General features: G+C 37.9%; 1 protein-coding gene across 2 annotated transcripts in view; it reads left to right on the top strand.

Annotated features, from left to right (window-relative positions):
* The first annotated feature begins 3,680 nt into the window (after positions 1-3,680).
* CFAP54 (cilia and flagella associated protein 54) overlaps positions 3,681-21,249 on the top strand; it is a 111,827-nt gene continuing 94,258 nt past the window's right edge. For both annotated transcript variants that reach the window (XM_035315008.1, XM_035315007.1), the window contains exons 1-8: positions 3,681-3,854; positions 8,786-8,891; positions 13,765-13,911; positions 16,024-16,195; positions 18,077-18,135; positions 19,483-19,626; positions 20,064-20,177; positions 20,269-20,370. In XM_035315008.1, the coding sequence (XP_035170899.1) occupies positions 3,694-3,854; positions 8,786-8,891; positions 13,765-13,911; positions 16,024-16,195; positions 18,077-18,135; positions 19,483-19,626; positions 20,064-20,177; positions 20,269-20,370 (1,005 nt within the window). In that variant the 5' untranslated portion in view covers positions 3,681-3,693. The remainder of the gene's footprint in view (positions 3,855-8,785; positions 8,892-13,764; positions 13,912-16,023; positions 16,196-18,076; positions 18,136-19,482; positions 19,627-20,063; positions 20,178-20,268; positions 20,371-21,249) is intronic.

Below are 21,249 nucleotides of genomic sequence, written 5' to 3'. Positions count from 1 at the left end.
AATATTTGCAGACCCCTCAAAATCTTTCCAAAATAAGCTCTATCAATTGATACCTACCTCAGTAGAATATATTTGTAAACTTGAATAAAACAAATCATAATTAAATATAGAAAACATCGGAAATTTTAGACAAACTACCTCATCGAAGCAATAGCTGTATCTTTCAGAAAGTCCCTAACAGACATTTTTTGTGTCCAACTGCTGTCTTAGGTACTTAAATCCGTAAAGCAGATCTGAGAATCTGTTGTGTTTCAACTTAAACCTCTTACAAACTCAGGCAGCTGTACAGCAACCCCGCTGCATCTGCCTCCCCGGAGACCGGTTAACCCACTCAGTGCATAACAATACAGCCTGAGTGGGTTGAGTTAAATCTCATAGATTGCTCACACAAATATTATGCATTCCTACATTTTCTTTTGAAAAAAAATATCAGTGGAACAAGATCACTTCTCCCATATAACACGTTTCCTGGAAATCAACTGAAATTCATCTACATTCCTAAGAATATTTCCCTAAAGATACAAAGAAACTGAAAAGAAGGTTTTGTTAGCATTCACACACACCAAAAAGAAATTAAAAAAAAAAAAAAAGACTTCTCTATCATAACCTTGATAAACTTTATCTTCAGAATTCAGCACTGAAACCTTTCATATGATACAACTGAAGCATAGTGAGAACTCTCACCACAAACACGAATGCAGCCTTATGAGATCCTGGCAATTGCACAGTTCTCAGTAGTTGCCATCCTTCCTTCTGCTGATCATTCCTCTTACATTGACGTGCCAGCTCAGAAAGGAGGCCAGGACCCCTTTTCAAGTAAAAACTGAGTGTTTTCCTTCTCTGAGTGTTCGCTTGCATTAAAACTGTCTCAGATCTGCTCTCAGAGTGTCTGAAAAGACCATCAATTGTTTGTCAAGATTCACAAGCTTCAGCCACTTTGCTAATGTATGTTCTAGAGTACAGAGACCATTTCACTGTTTAACAAATTTTGTGTACTACTCAGTGACACGAACAGCACTGACACACTTCACAATATATGTTCAGAGTTACAGTCCCATGTCTTCGTTACCCTATCAGCCTGAAGATGCTAAAGCAATGGCCCAGAATCACCTCAGCTCAAACTTTTTTTTCCCCTAGAAACATCAAGAACGATACATAAATTTAGACCTTTGATCTCTGGAGACTGTCAAGTCACCCTGCTGAAGTCTGATAATACAGTGTTCACCATTGCCTGTCTCTGCATATCAAACGGAAGAATTGCTAGGCACCCTAATTCAAGGGGCACATTCACTACAAGCATCCTAGGAATGGATCTGAACACACACCTCAGAATTACTGATAGGGAACAAACCTTGATTATTGTAGTAAATAGGGCTCCACAGACGTTACCTCAGCCCCTGCACCCTGAAACTATTGGACACTCTTCCTGGTTGACTTTATTGTGGTCACACAATGCTTTCCCCCTTTTGTTTGCTCTTGATAGCTTCACTGTAGTTCACACAAGTGGAAGTGACACAAGAGAAGTAAGCCGGGGAGCCTGATGAGCTAGCAACAAAGTCTTTCTCCTTTCAGACTCAGGCCTACTCTTGGTCCTACAGCCAAGATAGCAGACATTTCTGATACACCCTTTTACTAAGTTTACTCTTTGTGGGTCCTTCTATGGCAGATTCCTCATAACTGGCCTTGTAATATTAAATCATAGGTCGCTATGATTTCTCTGCTTGATGCAATGGATTTACCTAAATTCCACTTCTTGGGATCCTGTCTGTGCCAATACTCCATACAAGACCATAGTTTTGTCTAGTTTCTCTCTAATTTTACCTTAATTCAGATATTCAGATTACAGTCTACATGTTCACCTATCAATGACAACAAAATCATTGGTCTTTCAATTAACTTTATTTTTATTTTTATTTTTATTTTTTATGGCATAGGGACATATATAATTCAAAAACCTGCTATAAACTCTCCAAGTCATACAGGTACTGATATGTATATTCCATTTATTTGAGGAAATTCTGCTATCATGATTTCAATTTCAATAGCCATTACTCTCTAATTGTTTTGCATACACCAAGCTTTTCTCTGTAAACATCAGATTATGTACACTGAAGACTTCTGAAGAACTGATATACTTTCTGGAGTTAAAAAGTTCCATTCATTTAACTATAAGCCCTTTTGACTTTTGGACCCACTGAACAATATAGAGATTAAATGTTAGATGCAGCCTGTTTTAAGTGTAAATTTGAGTCTTCTCCAACACAATAAAATAAGAATCAATATTGCAAGCATCCAAAGTTGAAATAACATGCATGTTATGATGTTTGCTGCAGTGTGGTACTGTGCTATGGCTCTGCAGGGGATTTTGCCCCTGGTACTGAGAGGGTCTGAAGTGCCCTCCCTGCACTAAACCTACATCTAGAAGGGAGTGTATGCTCAGACCCTGCTGAGCTCTGACGCAGGAATTTTAGACTGAACATTCTTTGCGAGCTGGCTGGTCAGCTACGCCCTGGTTAACTTCCCAGCGGTTAAAACTTTATCTTTACTTAGCCCTCTAATCTTCCCCTTTGGGAAATGACTATACTGCATTTGTCTTATTGTTTTCTTTGACTCAAATTGTTTCTATGGCTGCAAACACTAATTCAAATTGCTAATATTACATTCAGTCCACCATCTGCTAGCCAAATGTTAGAGATACACAAAGTTTTACTCAAGAGTCTCATTCAGTGCCTCTCCAGCAGTACCCCTTAAAGCTTCTAGGCACTGCTGCTTTATAAGGGCACATCTCCATCAGCCGTGAATTCGCAGAGCAGCCCTTTGGGATGTAGCACCATCTAGTGAGGCAAACTAGCTCAGCTCAGGGTCCTGAAATGGACAAAACCAGCAGCGCATCCAGTGGCCCGGGCAGCCTTTCACAATAAGCCAGGGTACATTAGTCATCTGGAATCCATCACAGGAAGTTCTTTGGTTGGTGTGGCAAAGCTCAGACAAAATCTTTACATGTAGCAGTAATTGCTCTCCAAGCCAACTTCTCATATTTCAGTTGTCTTGTAAAATTTGTCCCTGTACCCAGCGATTTCTAAATCTCAGCATCAGCACCTTTGTGTCCAGTCTTTTCATGGCAGGCTTTGTTTTCTACTTCCACAGAAATACGAGGAACCCTCTCCCTCTTGCATAGCCATTGCCTTATGAATTACTTCACACACATGAACAGCCTCTAATCCCTGCTGGAAACACCTTCCCCTGCTCACACGATACCTGTTGGATGACAGATGTGCACAACTCCCAGCCGGTAACAATACAAAATCAGCCTGTAGAATGAGTCAGGTGCATTAGTCATGGAGTAATTTACGATTGTGCACATCCCCCATAGTACCTAAATGGTTCCCGCATCATTTCACTGGCCTGGCAAATGCAGCGGTTTCTGGTTTAGAGCTTAGTGATATGGTTTAGTGGAGGACTTGTTAGTGTTAGGTCAGAGGTTGGACTGGGTGATCTTGGAGGTCTCTTCCAACCTAGATGATTCTGTGATTCTGTGACACCCAGGGGGGCTCCTTGGGCTGAGAGAGCCCGGCCTCAGGCTAGGGGGGGCTCCCTCCTGCTTGGCCTCGCCGCGGCCGCCATGTCCCCGGGCAGGGCCGCTGCCCGTGCCCGTTGCTTGGCGACGCCGCCGCGCCGCGGCCAGGCCGGAGCATGGCGGAGCCGCCGGAGGCTGCCTTCTACGGGGCCGTGGCGCCGGGAAACCCGGTGGTGGACAGCTTGGAGGCCGAGCTGCGGGACGTCCTGGGCTTCCTACGGCGCCTGAGGGGCGCGGGGGAGGCCGAGCCGCAGCGCCACGACCTGCACCGCCGCGGGTAGGGGCCGCCCCTGTCGCAAGCTCCCCTTCCTAGCTCGCTCCCCGCTGCTGCCCTTCAACCTCTTCCCCTCGGCTGCCCCTTCTTCTCCGAGCCGATCCCGGGCCCCTTCCCTGCCCGCACCCCGGGGCTGGGACCCCCTTCTCGCTGTCTCGGGGGGGAGCCAGCCAGGCGGCCTGTCTTTGCTCCCACCTAGGTTTCTCCAGGGCACCCAACCCCTTTTATTTCTCCTTCGCTCTCCCCCTCGTGTTTCAGGCAAGGTTGGACGTGGTGCTTAGGGACATGGGGTAGTGGGTGACATTGGTGGTAGGGTGATGGTTGGACCAGATGGCCTTGGAGGTCTTTCCCAACCTTAATGACTCTTATGATTCTAAATGAAAGACCCTCCAAACACAAACACCTCCTTTTTCTGCACCTCCTCCAAGTGAATACTGTAGGAAGAAAGCACAGGGTATTGTGGCTGCTGGCATTGCCGCTGTACCAGAGCTGCCTGAGCTTATCAGTCGGAAAACCCTCCTGAAACCAGCTGGCAGCCCACCAGGCAGTGCTGCTGGGTGCCAGGGTGGGCACGGGTGGGCTGTGCCTGCCCCGAGAGATGTGCTCACAGTAGGGCCGCGCGAGGATAGCGACGCACAGCTCCTCTCCTGCATATGGCCGTGTCTACGTAAGTATATTTTTATACACATCGATGCAGGCAGAACATATGGCAAGTATAATTGTGCATATTTGTTTGCTCACATACATGCCTATCTGTGGGTATGCAGAGCTCTACATTTTCTGAGGCAGTTAATATAGAGCAACTAAAATCGGTGGATGATTCACAGTTCATGCATATGCCTTATACAGATTGTGCATTTCTCATGTAGCTCTCCCTACTGTATTTAGGTACATTATAATGTAAATGTTCAACTGCTTCTTTTAAGCTAAATAGTTGATTTTCTCCTGTTGTTATCTGAGCTGTGTTCTAGTCTAAATTCACAGGTCTTTAACATGAACGTGAAAGTTTCCTGAGTTATCATAATTTCATTCAAAAAGAGCACAGCAGTTAGGCTACAGGGTTCTTAGCTTATCACTTACGTGCAGCTTCAGTCCTTACGTATTTCACTTGGTACTTTCCTAGATGCAGTCTACAAATAGCCCTTCCCTAAAGGAGCTGGACATATTTTAGGTTGTACTCAGATTCTGCAGTCTATCGTTTGTTTGCACTGGATATCTCATTTTCTAACTATTCTGGATTTCTGATTTGTTTATATGCCATGTTCATTAGGCCTAGGCCTAGATCTGTCACTTGGGTGTGGGTCTCCAGGCCTTTGCCTCTAGTATTTTAAATCTTGGTGTGTTGGCTTTTGGTATTGCTTCAGCAGCTGATTTCATTGCTTTGGTATTTTTAAGCCTTTCACTTATAGCTTCAGACTGTTTTTTGCTTTAGCTGATTTGTATTCTTACTTTAAAAGTATCCCCTGTAGGCCCTTCAGAGGAAGGAATGCCGCTCAGCTGCTTCGCACAACACCATTTCAGCAGAAAACTGCTGATAATGAACACATTCATTGTATCTTCTGGTTGAGAGCTGGGCATGCTGAAACTGATCCGTTCGCAAATGTCATGCCAAGTAATCAATTTCTGTGAACAGTGTCTCCAAGCGTTTCTTTACCTTCCCCTCTGGAATATTTTGACCTGATGAGGCTCTATCTTTTTAGAACTGGTATTTTGTACATGTTACCCATGTCCATGCTGGCTCAGTTGGCATGAGAACATTTTCCAATCTAAAGAATTCTGCAACATTCATCACGAAGATGAGAGCTAACACTGCCTGGGTCTTGAACAGGTTGGTGATAGTAGTGAGTGACCCATGCCAGAGCTCCAAGGCATGGAGAATGTTGTATAACACTAAGCTCCCCACGGCTCTGCATCCTCTGACATTTTTTGTATGTGTAGGGACAATATGGAGGTAGAAGACTAGAATTCTGCTTATTAGCACACACGCACCGAGGTAGCTAGAAAGGTCATGGGTATTTGTTTGTGACTGAAATTTCTATGCTGTTTTTCCCTTGCTTCTCATTGTTTGATAACTCAAAATTGCTGGTTGCAGAACTAGCCTTGGTCTAGTTGTTTTTAAGAATTTCTGAAGGAAATGGCTATTGCAGATGGTTTCCTAAATGCTTTAAAGAATTCTTGTCATTTGTCAAGCTACTTTTTCTGGCATGCTTTTGGTTGATGATTAAAGTGCTCTTGTTATTACAGAAGCAAGAAAATGAGCTTCCACATGGTACATATGTACCCTTTAGAAGACTGTCGGCTTCATTCTTCCAGTGCTGTCAGCCTTTGATGTCGATAAGTCAATAGTAAGGCCATAATTTATGCCCTGTGTTGGAGTTATGAATCTTTTCCAGCAGAAGTAGCAATCAAAAATGTTTTTCCCTCAACTAAATGATAAGTTGTTTTAACCCATTTCTCTGGGCAATGGGAACATCAAGGAAATACCACGAACTATTGATTTTATGTCATGTTGTGTGGTTTACCCACCCTCATTCAGTAAGACATCTTCTGATCGGTATCAGAAAATCCTGTACTACTTGTAGTAAAGACTTGTGACCCAGAAATAGAGCTGTGTGAGCCTTACCCTTTGCAAAATATTAAGGATTGACCTTTCAGGAAGAGATTTTTTTTTATCCATAGAGTGTTTGGAAATGAAGAAGCGTCACCTCAGAGGTCCAGAAGCCCCAGTATTCTTCTGAGAATTCACTTGCTTAACTTGTTATTCTGGTGTCCTACAGCCTATGTAAAGGAAAGGCATATTAGCTGTTTGGGAAGTGTCTCACTCTCCTTTGTCTGTGTCAAAGAAACATTCCTGTGTCATGCACTCATTTGTACTTAGTCATGGCATTGTAGCAGATATATTTCACCTGAATGTCCCCATTGAAGTTGGCAGTCTAGTCAGATTTGTCACTAGTTTATTGCTGCAGCTAAGGATCTCAATTCTTAATAGAGTATTCAAAACAAAAAGTGAGGATGACCTTCGCTGGGGGTTTTCCAGCTGATCAGTCCTAAAGAAATTTGCTAGTCTTACCTCCCAGACCTCTTTTCCACAGTCATTCTTACTATCAGTTACTTTACAGCCTGATAATTAGTTTTTTTCTTCTCCCTAAAGTAGTATTTATCAAACCTTTAGGACTTGGGAAGTCTTTTCCTAGGTTTCTTCCCACGGTAGTCCGAGGGGACTCCACTCGGATGCCCAACTGATTCCTTCCTTTGGAGCCTCTTTGCAGATTTACCCCTACTGGCCAGACTGGTAGTCTTCTGTTGGTGTAAGAGGTCAGTAGCCACCCAAGCTATCAATTGCTTACAGATGGACCAGGAGGAACGCATTCTCCACCTAGAAGGTGCTCTTTATTAGACCGGGCTATGATTTCCTTCAAAGTTGTAACGTGGGAGAAGATTGTATTCAGGTTGTTGCTTTTGGCCTGGTTTGTGCTGTTACTGCATTTTTCTTTTAAGATACGCCTCTAGAATGTCCCATTTCTTTCTCTGCTATTTACTTCCAAGAACTGAAAATTGTGCCAAGGTGATACTTTTAGGGGAAAAAAAAAAAGATTATAAGTGTTGTAATTCTTTGGTGTAGAGATCATTTTGACAAGTTGCTCATACAGCCATCTGTTTCACCTTGAAATGTGAAGGTGGCTTGTAGCTTTCTGTGTGGGAAAATTGATGATTCTTATTGTGCTTTTTAACTGGAAGTCTTCTTATAAGCTACAATGAAGAACTGTCTAGGAGACTGTAAAAAAGGATTCAAAATTCCTCAAGGTCAGAAAACAGCTGAAGAAAGTGTCTTGCATTCTAGTCTACCATCTTAGGAGATCTACCATCTTTTCACTGTCATAAGAGAGTGAAAAGGTCCTGATATCTCACACCAGAAAGTCCACAGTTAGTTTAGATGTGAGAAGACATCTAGAAGGTTATTTTCCAACATGAATTCCTTTCTCTTCAGTTATTTCCCTTCTTTATAAATTGCCACCTATGAATAATGTAGATGCTGTGGTTTCACAAGGCACTCTTTGCTGAGGTTTCTGTAGAAGTGATTTGTTAAGGGAATAAATGTAAGAGATGCCTGGCACTGTTAACACTGTCAATGCTGTTAGTTCTGTAATAGGATTATTTTCAGAAAAATCCCTGTGCTTATTAGCAGTCTGCCTGACCAATTATTGTTTTCCAGCTTGAATATAGATTTCTTAAAGAAGTCTAAGGTGGCAGCTATTGCCATAAAATCCCACCTTTTTTCTTCAAGAAAAAAAAAAAAAAAGGCCATTTGCTTGCTCTCTCTGAGTCTCATCCTTTACAATTTAAAATTCCCAAACATTTCATGCTAGAGGCTTTCTAATGACTTTCTTCATTTTGTGATTCATGGTACTATTCTATGGTTTATTTCATGGCTACTAGGTCCTAGGTTTGCTGCTACCAGACAAGCATTATTCTTTGGGGATCTTTTTTTCCCCCTACCTTTAGTGCTTGTAGTTTCTGGTCCAACAAGTGGTCTGAGTTGTAATCCATTGAGTTTCCTTAAAATACCAAATAGTTTCTACAGAGCCTCTCAAATACAATGTGAAAAGTGGGACAGATTTGACACTTATGACCGTGTTTGAACAATGCAAAGGGACTTCTTGTATTAAGACATTTTATTAAGTATTTACATACAAAACAATTCATCCTTTTAAAAAAATCTGTGATAAAAACTGTTGACAGAAAGGAAACCCAGAAATGTCCTTGGCTGCTTGTTAAATCTGGTTTTAATGATCACTTGTTTTGAAGTATGTAGAGGTTCAAATACATTTGAAAGAAGGGGGTTTTCACAATTTGAAGTTTTCTTGATTTGTTTACTTGTTACGATGGGTCTGCTGCCAGTCTAATCTGGAACCTTTTTCTCTTGTATTTTTTAGTGCAAATACTTTGTTCAATATTTGGAACAAATATAAGCCTCGACTGCCAGACTGGTATTACAATGACAAACTTCTGAAAGTTGGTGATTCCCTTGCTCAGATCAAAGTAAGTCATATCAAAACAGAAAAGTCTCAATCACAGTCTTTTTTTCTTTTTCATTATGCTTCTATGCTACTTTAATTTTTAATGATATTGTATAGAAAGCTGTTTAGAAAGTAGCAAAAACTTTTACGAAATAATTCAATTGAAAGTTGGTGGTTTGTATCTTTTGTTTATTATTGTAAAATTGTCATTTTTTTGATATATTTGCTATATCTACATTTTCTCTGCAACGGTTGCCTCTTTAAAGTTGAACACCCCAAAATCTTTATACAGTATTTGTAGGTTTGCTCCACAGAGACAACTCTGCTCAGTAAACTAAAAGTGAAAGTAAAGAACTATTAGGATTGGAACAGAGAACAAAACCCAGACATCAATTATAACAGCTGCATGTATTGATGGTGCTCTTGCATCTTGAATTCCATATGCACTTCTGGTCTCCTCAGAAAGGATAAATTGCAACAAGACAAGATGCTGGAGAGATTAATGAGGGCGACTAAAAGCATGAAACAGTTTTCACACAAAGAACAAAAGTAGGCTAAGACTATATGATTAGGAACAGAGATCACTGAGCAGAGTGTAATGCAGGTCTGTGAAATCATGAGCGAAAGAAGAGGCTGAATAGGGACTGATCGCGTACACTTCCACTTCTGATACAACAGCATCAAATTAAGTTGGTAGGTGGCAAGCTTGGACAAGAGCAGACTGGATCTTCACAGAATGTGTACTAAAACTGTGGAATTTCTTGCCACAGGATGGTATGAATGCTGAAAGTTTGGGTAAGTTCAAAAGGAAACATGACAAGTTTACACTGGGAGGTGTAGATTGTTGAAGATGTTGAGAGTATTTGGGGAATGTTTTACGACATGATAACTCTTACCTAGTCATCTGTTATGGTTGCAGTTGGAGCTGGGGTAGCAATTGCTGACTCAGTAGGGCTGTTATTATGTTATGTTCTTACATAATGTTTGTCCTTTGTGTCTGTGGAGAGAAAACCATCAAAGGTGTGCCGCTCATTACCTCAGCGATACTTGTGTCGAAGATCATACGGTAAAGTCTAGGGCATCCAAGGGTAGTTACAAAGCACGGCTGAGAAGCAGCTCAAAGTACAGTTGAAAGTTAATTGCAAGTCATTCTTTTGGGTTTGAGGAATGGCGTGTGGTTCTGAGTGATACAGTTGTGGAGCAGAAATGCTAAGGGACTACGCAATCATGGGTTGATTTGTTATAACGGTTCAGTTCTTGAAAAGCTTCTTGAGACAATATGCTTAAAGTTTGATGAGAATTAGCATAATTTAGAGAAAGGTGCAGCTCCTAAATACATGCCATCTGTTTAGTGTGATTTTGTGTTTGTAATGATCCATCACTGGATTTTCCTACTATTTCCTAGGAACATATTGGAAGACTCTTATTTGATCAATAATACATTTCTAGATCATAACTCCAGCTATTTAGTGTGTCTGCGTTAAGAGACAGTCAAGTAAATATTTTAATTATGTTCTTTCCACCTACTTCAGATACAGAATTTTGATAGTATTATTCTTTTTAAAGTTTGATTGTAATAGAAAAATTGTATTTATAGCTCAAAAGTTAGTGAAAGTCTATAATTTACTTGTAAAACTCTTCCAAGAAGAGCTTTGGAAAGTGTCTATAACTTGTTCATTTTTGAATATACTGGGAATAAAAAACTAGATTAAACCAAATTGTTGTTGTTGCTATTATTATTATTTAGAATGGGATATTCAATTTTACCGAAGTGGAAGCATGATTTCATTTGCTTTGTTTTTGGTGTTAAGCTTACTATTATCATATGTCATCTTGATATATTCAATTCATTGTTTAATTCTGTAGAGATAAGCATCTGAGATTGTGTCTTGCTACAAACCTGACCTCATTGTTTAAATAAGTATGCTTTTGGTGTTCCTAAATAGTTCTTTTAAACTCTTTTATATGTTATTTGGAACTATTATGACAGTATTGAGGAAGAAAATATATTTGGATTTATATCGTGTTGAAGAAATGTCATATTCTTGTTCTGTCCCCACCAGCAAAAGAAAAACAGATAACTGACATTGTGTTTAAACTGAAAACAGTTTTTAAGAACACTCTATTGACTTTTCCATTAGGAGAGCAGTTAAATGCCTATTGTCACTTTTTAAAAAAATTATTATTATTCTCTGCAGCACATGACACTGTTAGATTCCTCCTTTTCACCTAGAAAAGTAGCAGGCATAATTGGAAGTGTATCAAGATAGTTGGAGGGCCTGTCTTTTGGAGGAATACTGTCTTTTGGAGGAATACATCCAGTGAAACTGTTCTTACACTATTATACCCTTCGCTTATGGACCCACGCAATAATAAATGCTGTTTATGCTATTTGTGGAAAGTGTTTATATGTGGCTAGTAGTTGAGCTTTTCCACAGACCTGGAGAAAGGTATGAGGATCATGCAAATATTGCATGAAAAAAAAAAAAAAGAAAAAAATCCTTCACTGCATCTGCCATAAAGAATTCAACAAAAGTGGCCTGCCTCCCGCATAAAGAACGGCAAGCTGAAGCTGAACTTCAGCAACACTCAACACTCGCTGGTAGGCTGAAGGCATGTAGAAGAGTTCATAACTGTGGTGCTACAATAACTGAAGGTACAGGTTCATGGTATAGGTTTAGGAGTATTCACAGAAATTCTTAAGAAAGCTCTTGAAGAATCAACTGCATTTGTTAATAGCTCCTTCATGGCCTAGGCAATTCCATTCAGGTTTTGTTTGTATTCATATTTTCCTTAAGTTTTCACAGCTGCCGGGCCCAGGAATTGCTCTGAATGTTACACGAAGCTTTTAGTGCTCCGAAATGTTGCTCTCACAGTTTACTCAGTAGGAAGTTATTTCAAATAAATCAAACCCTGCCCTCTATACATTGGCTTCCCATAGCATGACTCAAGTGTAGTAATTTGGTCGTTATATTCAAGGAGCTTCCTGACCTGGCCCTGTGTTGCCTAAAAATAATCTAGAAGTCTGAGAATTTACAACTTCCATCCTCTGGTGTAATATGGTTTTCTACAGTAAAGGTAGAGTTACCGATGTTGTAGAAAAAGTTTTCTTGCTGGCTGGCCTAAAATTTTGAAGTGAGCTGTCCTTGGAACTTCCATTTTTAAGTTCATTTCTTTGACTTTACAGATTTAGTTTTCATTGCATCCCTATTTTTCTCTGGAGAAAAGAGGAAAAAAAAATGTGATGGATGTTAGTTACAAATTTAAATGCATTACAGGAAAGATGAATGTGGTGTAACAGCAAGTTCTGTGATAGGTAGGGTGGAGCCCCTTGCATAAATGCAACGTTCTTTTGGTCCCTCTTGAATCTTTGTTGGAAACTGCTGGTGATTATTTTAAATTGCAATCCCCCTTTATGTTATGCAATACTTAATGATGCGTAGTCTTTTAAAATGAATTACCAGTGCTTAAGCACCAACTTAACTTTCTGTCCTCCTGCTATTTATTTTCATGCAACCTTGCTTTAAATTTCTTTCCATTATACATCTGCTATGTATCTTTTAGGACACGCCTAAATTCATTATGCCATATATCTCGAAATGGGTTAGCCCTTTAGTCATCATACTAATCAGTAGTGACTCATTTCTTTTTCCTCTCTCTTTGTCTCTATCTGTCTCTTATCTCTGGTCTTATATCTTGTAAACTGTTTGGGAGAGAAATCACCTTTTGTTTATATATTAGTAACCAGCTCAGCGGCATTCTGAACCGTGGTTTAGGATTCTAAGAGTTGTCATGGGCTGAGTCTATGCTTTAGCTTACACAGGTGACCAACTGCCCATACCTGTCCTCAGAAAGTAAAAGTTTCTGGTTATAGCAGCTCCTTTCACACAGCAAAAAAAGATATTAGGGTCATGTGAGTAGGATTCCTCAGATGATTAAAAGTTTGGGGTAAGTGTTACTGGGGTGGTAGGAATTTAAACAGAAAATAATGGGTCCAAGGAAATGCTTTTGGATTTTCTGTGATTAAACGTTGAAGGATCATTTTTTACAAGTAGAATTTATTTATTTATTTTTTCCCCCCAGAATTTATCATGGCTGGTGTGTGTGTGGTGTAGTGTTAGTGAAGTTGGTAGAGAAAGCTCTAAATAATCTTTGCTGCAGGAAGTGGTGGAGGTGATTCAGTAAGTAAGTGGCACTTGGGCAACTGAGTCAGAGCTGAGCCATAGTCTCAGTCTGATGTTAGAATGGACCAACGTGCTGCTGGGGAGGTGCATGCTGAATGACACGTAAAGCTCAGCATCCTGTTTGCTATCAGTTTTAAAGACCCAGTGGTGATTTCTAGTCTAGTAACACTGACTCGGCCTTACGTAATTCCAGTTGTTGCTGGTTTCATTCTTTTTTTCATCTTACTCAAAGTGATTGAGTTCTGATATTAAGACACTTCCTTTCTGCATAAAAGAAGGGCTTTGACATCAGGGAAGTGGGGGAGAGAAGTGATGATGTCTGTATATTGTTTATAAAATACCTTTTTCAGAAGTGTAGTACCATTATCATTACTGCTGAAACCCTTCAGGATATTCCAGGAGCCCTTTGATTTTATTACATTACCCCAGGATCAGACGTTACACTTGTTCTCTGATATGTCATACTTGTGATTTAGGAGTTTGTTTACTTTAATCATAAGTTCTTCATTTAAGCACTTTAACCTTCATTTGCTGAGAGACTTGACATTTGAAATAATACTGCTCAATGTTTGTATGAAACTTCAGTGTTTTACTTCCAGCTGCTCTCTCACATTGATGCTTGTTACATGAATGCAGGAACACATAACATGTGTTATAGAAATAGAAATGAAATATACAAACTGTAAAAATAAGTTATTCTTCATTCTTCAGGAATATAAGCTGGCACTTCGACAGTGCTATGGAAGATACCTTCAGCAGTTCAGTTCTGTAAACCCTGATGACATCACAGATGATGTGCATAAATTTAAATCCACCTTTTTTCCAAATGGTTTCAGAGACAAAAATGCAGCATTTACGGTAGGCTTATTTTTGTTGTTGTTGAATACATTTGCAGTTTCAAAATAGTCTTCTTTATCACCCACAAATGTGATTAGAATTGCTATATTAATTAAATATTAATATTAACTAAACTTTGATAGCTTGTCTATACAGATCACATGGAGATTTAACAGTCATATATATAGTGTGAACATCCAGAGGTGTGTAGATTTCTAAGAGGGTTTCAGTGCTTATGCTTTTGTGGCCTAAGCCAATGCCTGTCAATGTTAATAAGGTAGTTTTCTCAAATTGGTTATTCCATAACTGTCTACAGCAGTTCTTGCTCTGAAAGAGTTGCTATTAACCTTTGTCAGCATCAGGGTATGGACCAAAGTTGATAACTTTTACTGCAGTTGTAGAACTTTCTGTATGGTGTGATTTAGGAACTGGACAGTGTGCAAGAGAATTAAAACATTGCACTGTAGCGTTTATCATAAACGTGCAAAAATACTACATGCAAAAAAAGCTCATGACATAGCAATGAAGCACATTGTCTTGCTAGCATTACGTTATTTACTCAGTATGAAAAAAATGACATAGTGGTGAATAGTTTTAAGTGCTCTAAGCTCTGTAGGAGCTAAGTGACCTTAAAAGTATGTTTGCATCCTTTTGTATTAATTGGTTATAGGGGTAGGTGTTTGCAGTTTATCATTTGTTATCTAAGGAGGAAAGTGTTTCAGTAGGTACAAGGGGAATGCTAAAAACACTAGATTTTATCTTAAGCAACGCTTTGCTGAGAAGCTCTGCTTTCGGTACGTGGTGGTTATTTTGAAATAAAGTAATGCAAGTAATGGAACAGGCTGCCCAGAGGAGCTGCGGATGCCCCATCCCTGGAGGTGTTCAAGGCCAGGCCGAATGGGGCTTTGGGCAGCCTGGGCTGGTGGGAGGTGTCCCTGCCCATGGCAGGGGGGTTGGAACCAGGTTATCCTTAAGGCCCTTTCCAACCCAAACCATTTTGTGATTCTAAGTTATTCTGTTATCAAGAAGAACAAAAGGAAACCAAAGGCATTTTCTATGTATTGAGCTAATTAAATTCATATTCTTTTAGTCAGAGTTAGTTTGTACATAGGTGTGAGGAAAAAGAAGCAGTGAGATTGCTTGAAAGCTGGAAGCAGATGTCATGATAGAAGAGCTAATCTTTATATTATTTTTGTTTTTCAAACATATTTCAGCTTCTTAGAGAGAATGACTGAAGCTATGTTAATCCATTTTATTTTGGTTTAAAAAAAAACACTTTGTAATTAAATTCAGAATTCCAGAGATGGTTTCTCCTGTTTTCTGTATGTCTGCCTAGACCCTGAACTGATGATAGCGCCAGATCTTACCATCAGTTTATACTGTAAAGCCTGTTCTATAACTTGGCTGTTGGACACTGAAATATATGTAAATTTTCAGATACTGAATCTCGTTTGACAGTGATCTTTAAAACTGGAACTGGTAGTGATAATACATCTTCTAGAAATCTGAGAGGTTGATAAGCTCTGACTGGCCTTGTTGCACTTACCTCACTTCCTGCCTTTTGCTTAGGTTTGCTTTTCCAGTGATGTACTACAGACAGGACTGAGATCACATTAGTTCAGGTATTGCCAGGAAGGGAAGGGACTGTGTGTCTGCAATCCAATAGCAGAGAAAGGTGATCAGTGGGAGCTGGAAATATAGTATGGGTGATACAGATGAAATAAAGTTAAAAGTTGCCTTAGTGGTGCCAAGAATTACATGCAGATCTTTTAAATATCGGTTTAATGTCTTAACCTTTCTCTCTACAACTGTTTCAACACAACTAGTGCGCTAGGTGAATTTTCATGCTGTGATACAGTGGAAGATGACCCAGGTTAAAGGTAAAATAACTGGTAAATCAACAAGGTTAATGGTAGAGCTGTTCACTTTCTCCATATTTTAATCTCATTTAAATGTCATGCTGTTTATTTATTTATTTATTATTATTATTATTATTTTCCTGGTTTGGTTGCTCTTTTCATGTTCAATGTTTTGTTGTGCTTTACTGATGGAAAAAATGGTAGGTCCATCTGGTCCATCTATTTTAAATATGTATGTATATAATTATTTGATATATGTTTCTATGTATTTCAGTTCCATGCTTTGCAAGAGAGGAATGTTTGTATATATCAGATGGTTTGTAGCAATGACAGAAATCTCCAGAACCAAGAATCCCTGCAGACTTGTTTCAATGTCTTGTCCTGCTTACGACTCACCATGCAAGTGGCTCTACCTGAGGAGAATTTGTGTTGGCTTATTTACAATGGTACCTCAAGCTCTCCATTTGCATTTCTTTGCTAAGCAAATCAGTGGAGGGAAATTTTATAAGTATTCTTTAAGGTCAACGTAGGGGTCATGAATAAATCTCTAATTAGTTTTTAATTGCAGTAGTAATTTAAAAAAATGTTTCTTATTCTAAAATAACAAATTTTAGATTTTAAGTTTCTACAGCGTGCTTTTTTTTTTTTTTTCAAACGGACAATTATAAAAGTAATAGCTTTTCCATCAGAGCTGTGGTTTGAGTGTGCTAATAAAATGAAATCTGACAGTATAAGGGCATGTTTTATGTGAACCCAAATTAAAAAAAAAAAAAAAGGTCATATGATTTTTCATCAATGAAATGTTTGTGTTAATGAGTATTTTTTTTTTTTTTTGGAAAAGGGGATTGCAGGTTTAAAGGTAGAAAATGATCATCTGTCCATGACATTAAATCTGTATTTTTTTAAAAAATGTTCTCCAAGGCTTGAGTTAACAAACAAACTCTTCTAAAAACTACCACATTGCTTTTAAATAATTTGAATATCTGTGTATGATTTTAGTGTGTATAAATACTTGGAGTGGGAAAAAATTGGGGCAAAAATGGAGCTTCTGTGAACTAAATACAGTGAATGGTGTATCAAGATTTTTACTTCAAGAACAGCACATATATATGTATGTATATATATAGAGAGAGAGAAAGGCAATGCTGTTTAGTCAAAAGCTTGGACTATTATTTCATTCCACTATGGTCAATTGTTGCAATATAAATTGAGAAAATAGCTTGTTTTTAATTTAATTTTAAAAAATACTGGTATTTACTTTCTTTGAGTTATAAACAGTTGAAATTCTTATCCTTGCTTTCCCGGGACTGCTATTACCATCATTCCTTTTGAGGCATGTTTTTGGTTTGTTTGCTTCTGTAGGGAAAAAAATGTTATTAAAATCTAATCACCTGCCATTCGTATGTCCATCTACCTGTGTGACAGGTCACTGTACCACGCCTAGTCAATAATGATTTTTTTAAAAATCAAATTAGAAGAAGACATTAAGTAATGTCAGATTTTTTTTTCCAGCTCCCAAGCATTTTTCTACAATTTCTGGCAACAGATTTTGTGTCTCATTACATTTAAATGATTAAAAAAAAATAAATCTTACTAATGCTTGCTAATATCTTGCTTATTGGAATAATAATACCCTTCAAACTATGACAGCTGACATTGTGATGCCTCCTGCTGCCACAGGTGGCCCTTTCTGAACAGTCATACAGAAAGAAGAATAGATTTTTATTATTATTATTATTATTTTCCCTGGGAACTACAGTGTCTTTTATATTTCCAGGACTGATTTTTTGAAAAGCAGTTTTGTGACATAGCCTACATTAAGTAATTTTTTGACAGGATTTTATTTGTAAGTCACTTGGATGCTTTTGAAAATTCTATTCACAATGAGTTTTCTTTATTCACTTATCATACTGAATATCAAATGATAGTGTTGTCTGCCAGGACAGTGCCATGACAGACTGAAAAAATCCTACAAAGGAAGGTCTGTGAAAATAGGTAAATTTTTTTTTTTTTTTGAAAGAGGTTGACATCTGGGGATTAAAAAAAATATCAGTTCATTTAATAAAAATTCAATATAGTGTATTTTAATATTTAATTATTTTATGATGCGAATAGTTACTTTTGAAGTTAGTATCACTCAAGAATTTGGAGAGTTCATCTTATCTGTTTAAAAAACAGTTACAGAAAGATCGTTAGTTTATTTTTCAGCCTCTGGAAATAACAACCAAGATACTGAGAGGAATTTTCAGTTGGTTAACATGACAAATTTCATGTAGGAATATAAAAGTTACATTCTTTTTTAATTATACTAATTTTATTTTTTACAGGTACAATTCATATTTACACTATATGCAGACATTTGATGATGATAGGTCAGTCTGCAAAGGTATGGAAAATAAAGAGAAATATTTGAAAAATGCTCAGAAGATCAGGAAATGCACCTGTATTTTTCATGGCACTGTAGCCTGACATCTATTTCATTGTCATTGCCATTAATAGCACCTGTCACAAATTAATAAAATGTCTGGAGGGCAGTGGCCAATTTAAATGCTTTCATGGCTTGGTGCCTCTGCACCTTCCTCAGCGGTGGGATGGAGCCCAGCACAATGCCTCACTAGTGTTTGAGATGGAATGTCAGGCAATTTCACAGAGCCCTGGATGTTTTTTTTTTTTTTTTTTTTTTTTTTTTTTTTTTTTTTTTTTTTTTTTCCCCTGGGCAATAGATCGGTTGCAAGTGGGCTTTTGTTTCTTGAAATCTGGAGATACACTGACACCTGGTGGCTACGTTTTTAGATGCAAATACTTAAAAATGACATGGCCTTCCTCCCTGCTCCCCTTTTTAATTATCTTTGTAATTTTTGTCTTAGCTTATTTTTTTCGCTATTAAAGCTCGAAAAGAATCTGAATCAGCCTAGATCTAGTTTCTTTTTTTATTAATCTCTTATATCAGTTGTTCATTGAACAAGAGAGATTTTTCTACTTGAATATCTTTTACTGAAAACAGAAGTGACTTAGCACCTTGTTTAACATTCAGGCTTTTCTTATATAGGGTAAAGAGAAACTAGTCGTAGGTATTTCAGATTCTTTTAATTTACATTAAAAATCTGTAAATTGATTTAGGACTGAAGTTGTGGAAGTTGAGTGCACCTTAAGAAACAAAGCAAATAGAAGGGGAAGATACTGTTCCATCAATATAGTAGGGCTAATTCTTTAAAATGAGCAACTGCTGAAATGACTATCTTGGGAGAGATATAAATGCTCTAAAATTAAGAGCCAATTGTGTAGTTCCTTGGTTATAAATTGATCTAAGTGCAGGCTGTCACCAAAGGAGGCAGACTCTATTGCATCCCAAATCAGCTTGTGGATCTAGTTGAAAACTAAGAAAAAAATCACTGTAGCTGACACAAAGGAGGGGGAAAACTCTCATAATAACAGTAGGTGAGAGGGAAGGGCAGGACTGCTTTCTGGTGACAAGTCTACAAGGGGCTGGAATGGTTAAGGTATCTCAGAGGCTAAAATATAATGCTTGCCCACAGTTTCAGATGGAAAAACAATAATAAGTAGGGAGAGTGCTTTGTGGTCAACAAAATATTATAAAAAATAATACAGATTCTTTTTTTTTTTAGCTTGTCTTACCAGGAAAATAAGTTTTTGTATGTGTCCTTAGGTGATAGGAAGTGTATTTATGTTGTATAAAAAACATCCAATATGAAACTGGATTTCTTTATTACAGGTGCTGGAATACTTACTTTGGGCCAGTATAAGTATGGAATTGTCCATTCCGCTCTTATCGGTACATTATTTGACATGGAGAGCCACTCTATATGCTGCAGTTTCTCAGTGTTATTTTGATTGTCAAGCCGGCATTCATGGAGAGGTATCCTGATTTACCATATATAACCATAATTTCAGATGCAAATTAGTGGGAAATAAATATTTGTTTAAATATTCCTATTTGTTTTCAGATCATATGCATTTAGATTTCTGCCTGTATTCCAAAATTTAACTGCAATGTTGGGTTGTTTCAATACGTATATGAATAATCAATTCAAAGTTAAATACATTATTACTTTGTATTGTAATAATGTCACAGATTTCTGGTGTTAAGTAGTGGTCAATCCCCATGCTGATATACAAAAGATGTTTTGCAAAGGTTTTCTTTTTCTTTTCAACTATTGTTCATGACCTGGCTTTCACTGCAGTCCTTTGCAGTTGCCTGAATTCAAAAATGATGTGACTCTGAAATCACATCCCAACAATCAGAATAGAAAAACATAGTATCAGTTTTGTTTTGTTTTTTAATACTTTGGACAGGTATTTGCTCGCCGTGGTCTGATTAAAATTGATGAACTGAAGCAATTAGAAAATATCAGTTCTTCTCAGGAAAATTCAGAAACGAAAAAGATTTTTAGAGAGGCCACTCTGAAGGTATCATTTTGAAATTAATTATTAACAGTTACAGTAGCTACAATCTTTATGAGCAGAGCACATAACACAGTTATTTTTTCCTTTGTGCCAGATGTCAGTAATGATTTTCAAAAGAGCAGTCTATGAATCCAGAAGAAAACCAAAAAGCTATTTTCGACCTAAGTTAAGAGTTAGCCTGAAAGAAGCACAAAATGTAAGTTTAACATTCTGTATATTCCTTCGCTTTGTTTACTGTTTGCAGGTGATGAGTATATGATCTAATTCTGCTTAATACACATAGTGCTGCTCGCAAAGAGGAGGCTCTCATCTTTCAGTTCCATAATTAACATTAATTAAAACGCAGAATAAACTTCAAAGGAGAGAAAATGTAGCAATTAATTCTATGGGAAAAACTTCATTTTTATTGCATTTTTTTCTTTTAACAGTTACGTTAGCAATAAGAGAAAATTTGTTCAAATTCATACCAAGTGTATGCAGGTTTGCTTTGCTGTGTTCAATTACTGTGAAGGTAGAGGGGGTACTTTGAAAGAAAGCTACAGTGTTTGTTTGTTTGCTTATGAAGACCACTTCTTTTTCTGCAAGATACCATTAGTTAGAGAAAGGTGTCCAGAATAAAAAGTAGACCTTTAAAGAGGTAATGAATTCCCCTAAATATTACTATTCCATTGTGTTCCTTTTAACCATTGTTAAAGATGAGTGATCCACTGGCGTAAGAATTATTAAAAAAAAAAAAAAAGAAAAGAAAAAAAAGACTCTTGTGTGTGACTGTATTGGCCCTCTTTCTTTCTTTCTTTCTTTCTTTTTTTTTAATTTAAAGAAAATTGGCTGTATTATCAGAAGTAACTGAGATTGCTCATTTGATAATTTAATAATAAAATTATAACGAAGTTATATCACTGTGTCACAGATGCAATCTGATTGCATTGAATGCTGCTTTTATGTAACTTACACATCAAAGCTTTATGGAAGATTATCTGATACCTTGGTTTCAAATCATTGACTTGAATCATAATTGATAGTGAATGGCACAATGATTTTGTTCCAAACCTCACTTAATGGAAATTACCTGTTA

Source organism: Oxyura jamaicensis, chromosome 1 (genome assembly GCF_011077185.1).
Source record: "Oxyura jamaicensis isolate SHBP4307 breed ruddy duck chromosome 1, BPBGC_Ojam_1.0, whole genome shotgun sequence".
NCBI lineage: Eukaryota > Metazoa > Chordata > Aves > Anseriformes > Anatidae > Oxyura > Oxyura jamaicensis.
Note: the sequence above shows the minus strand (reverse complement) of the source record. Positions and strands in the feature narration are given on the sequence as shown.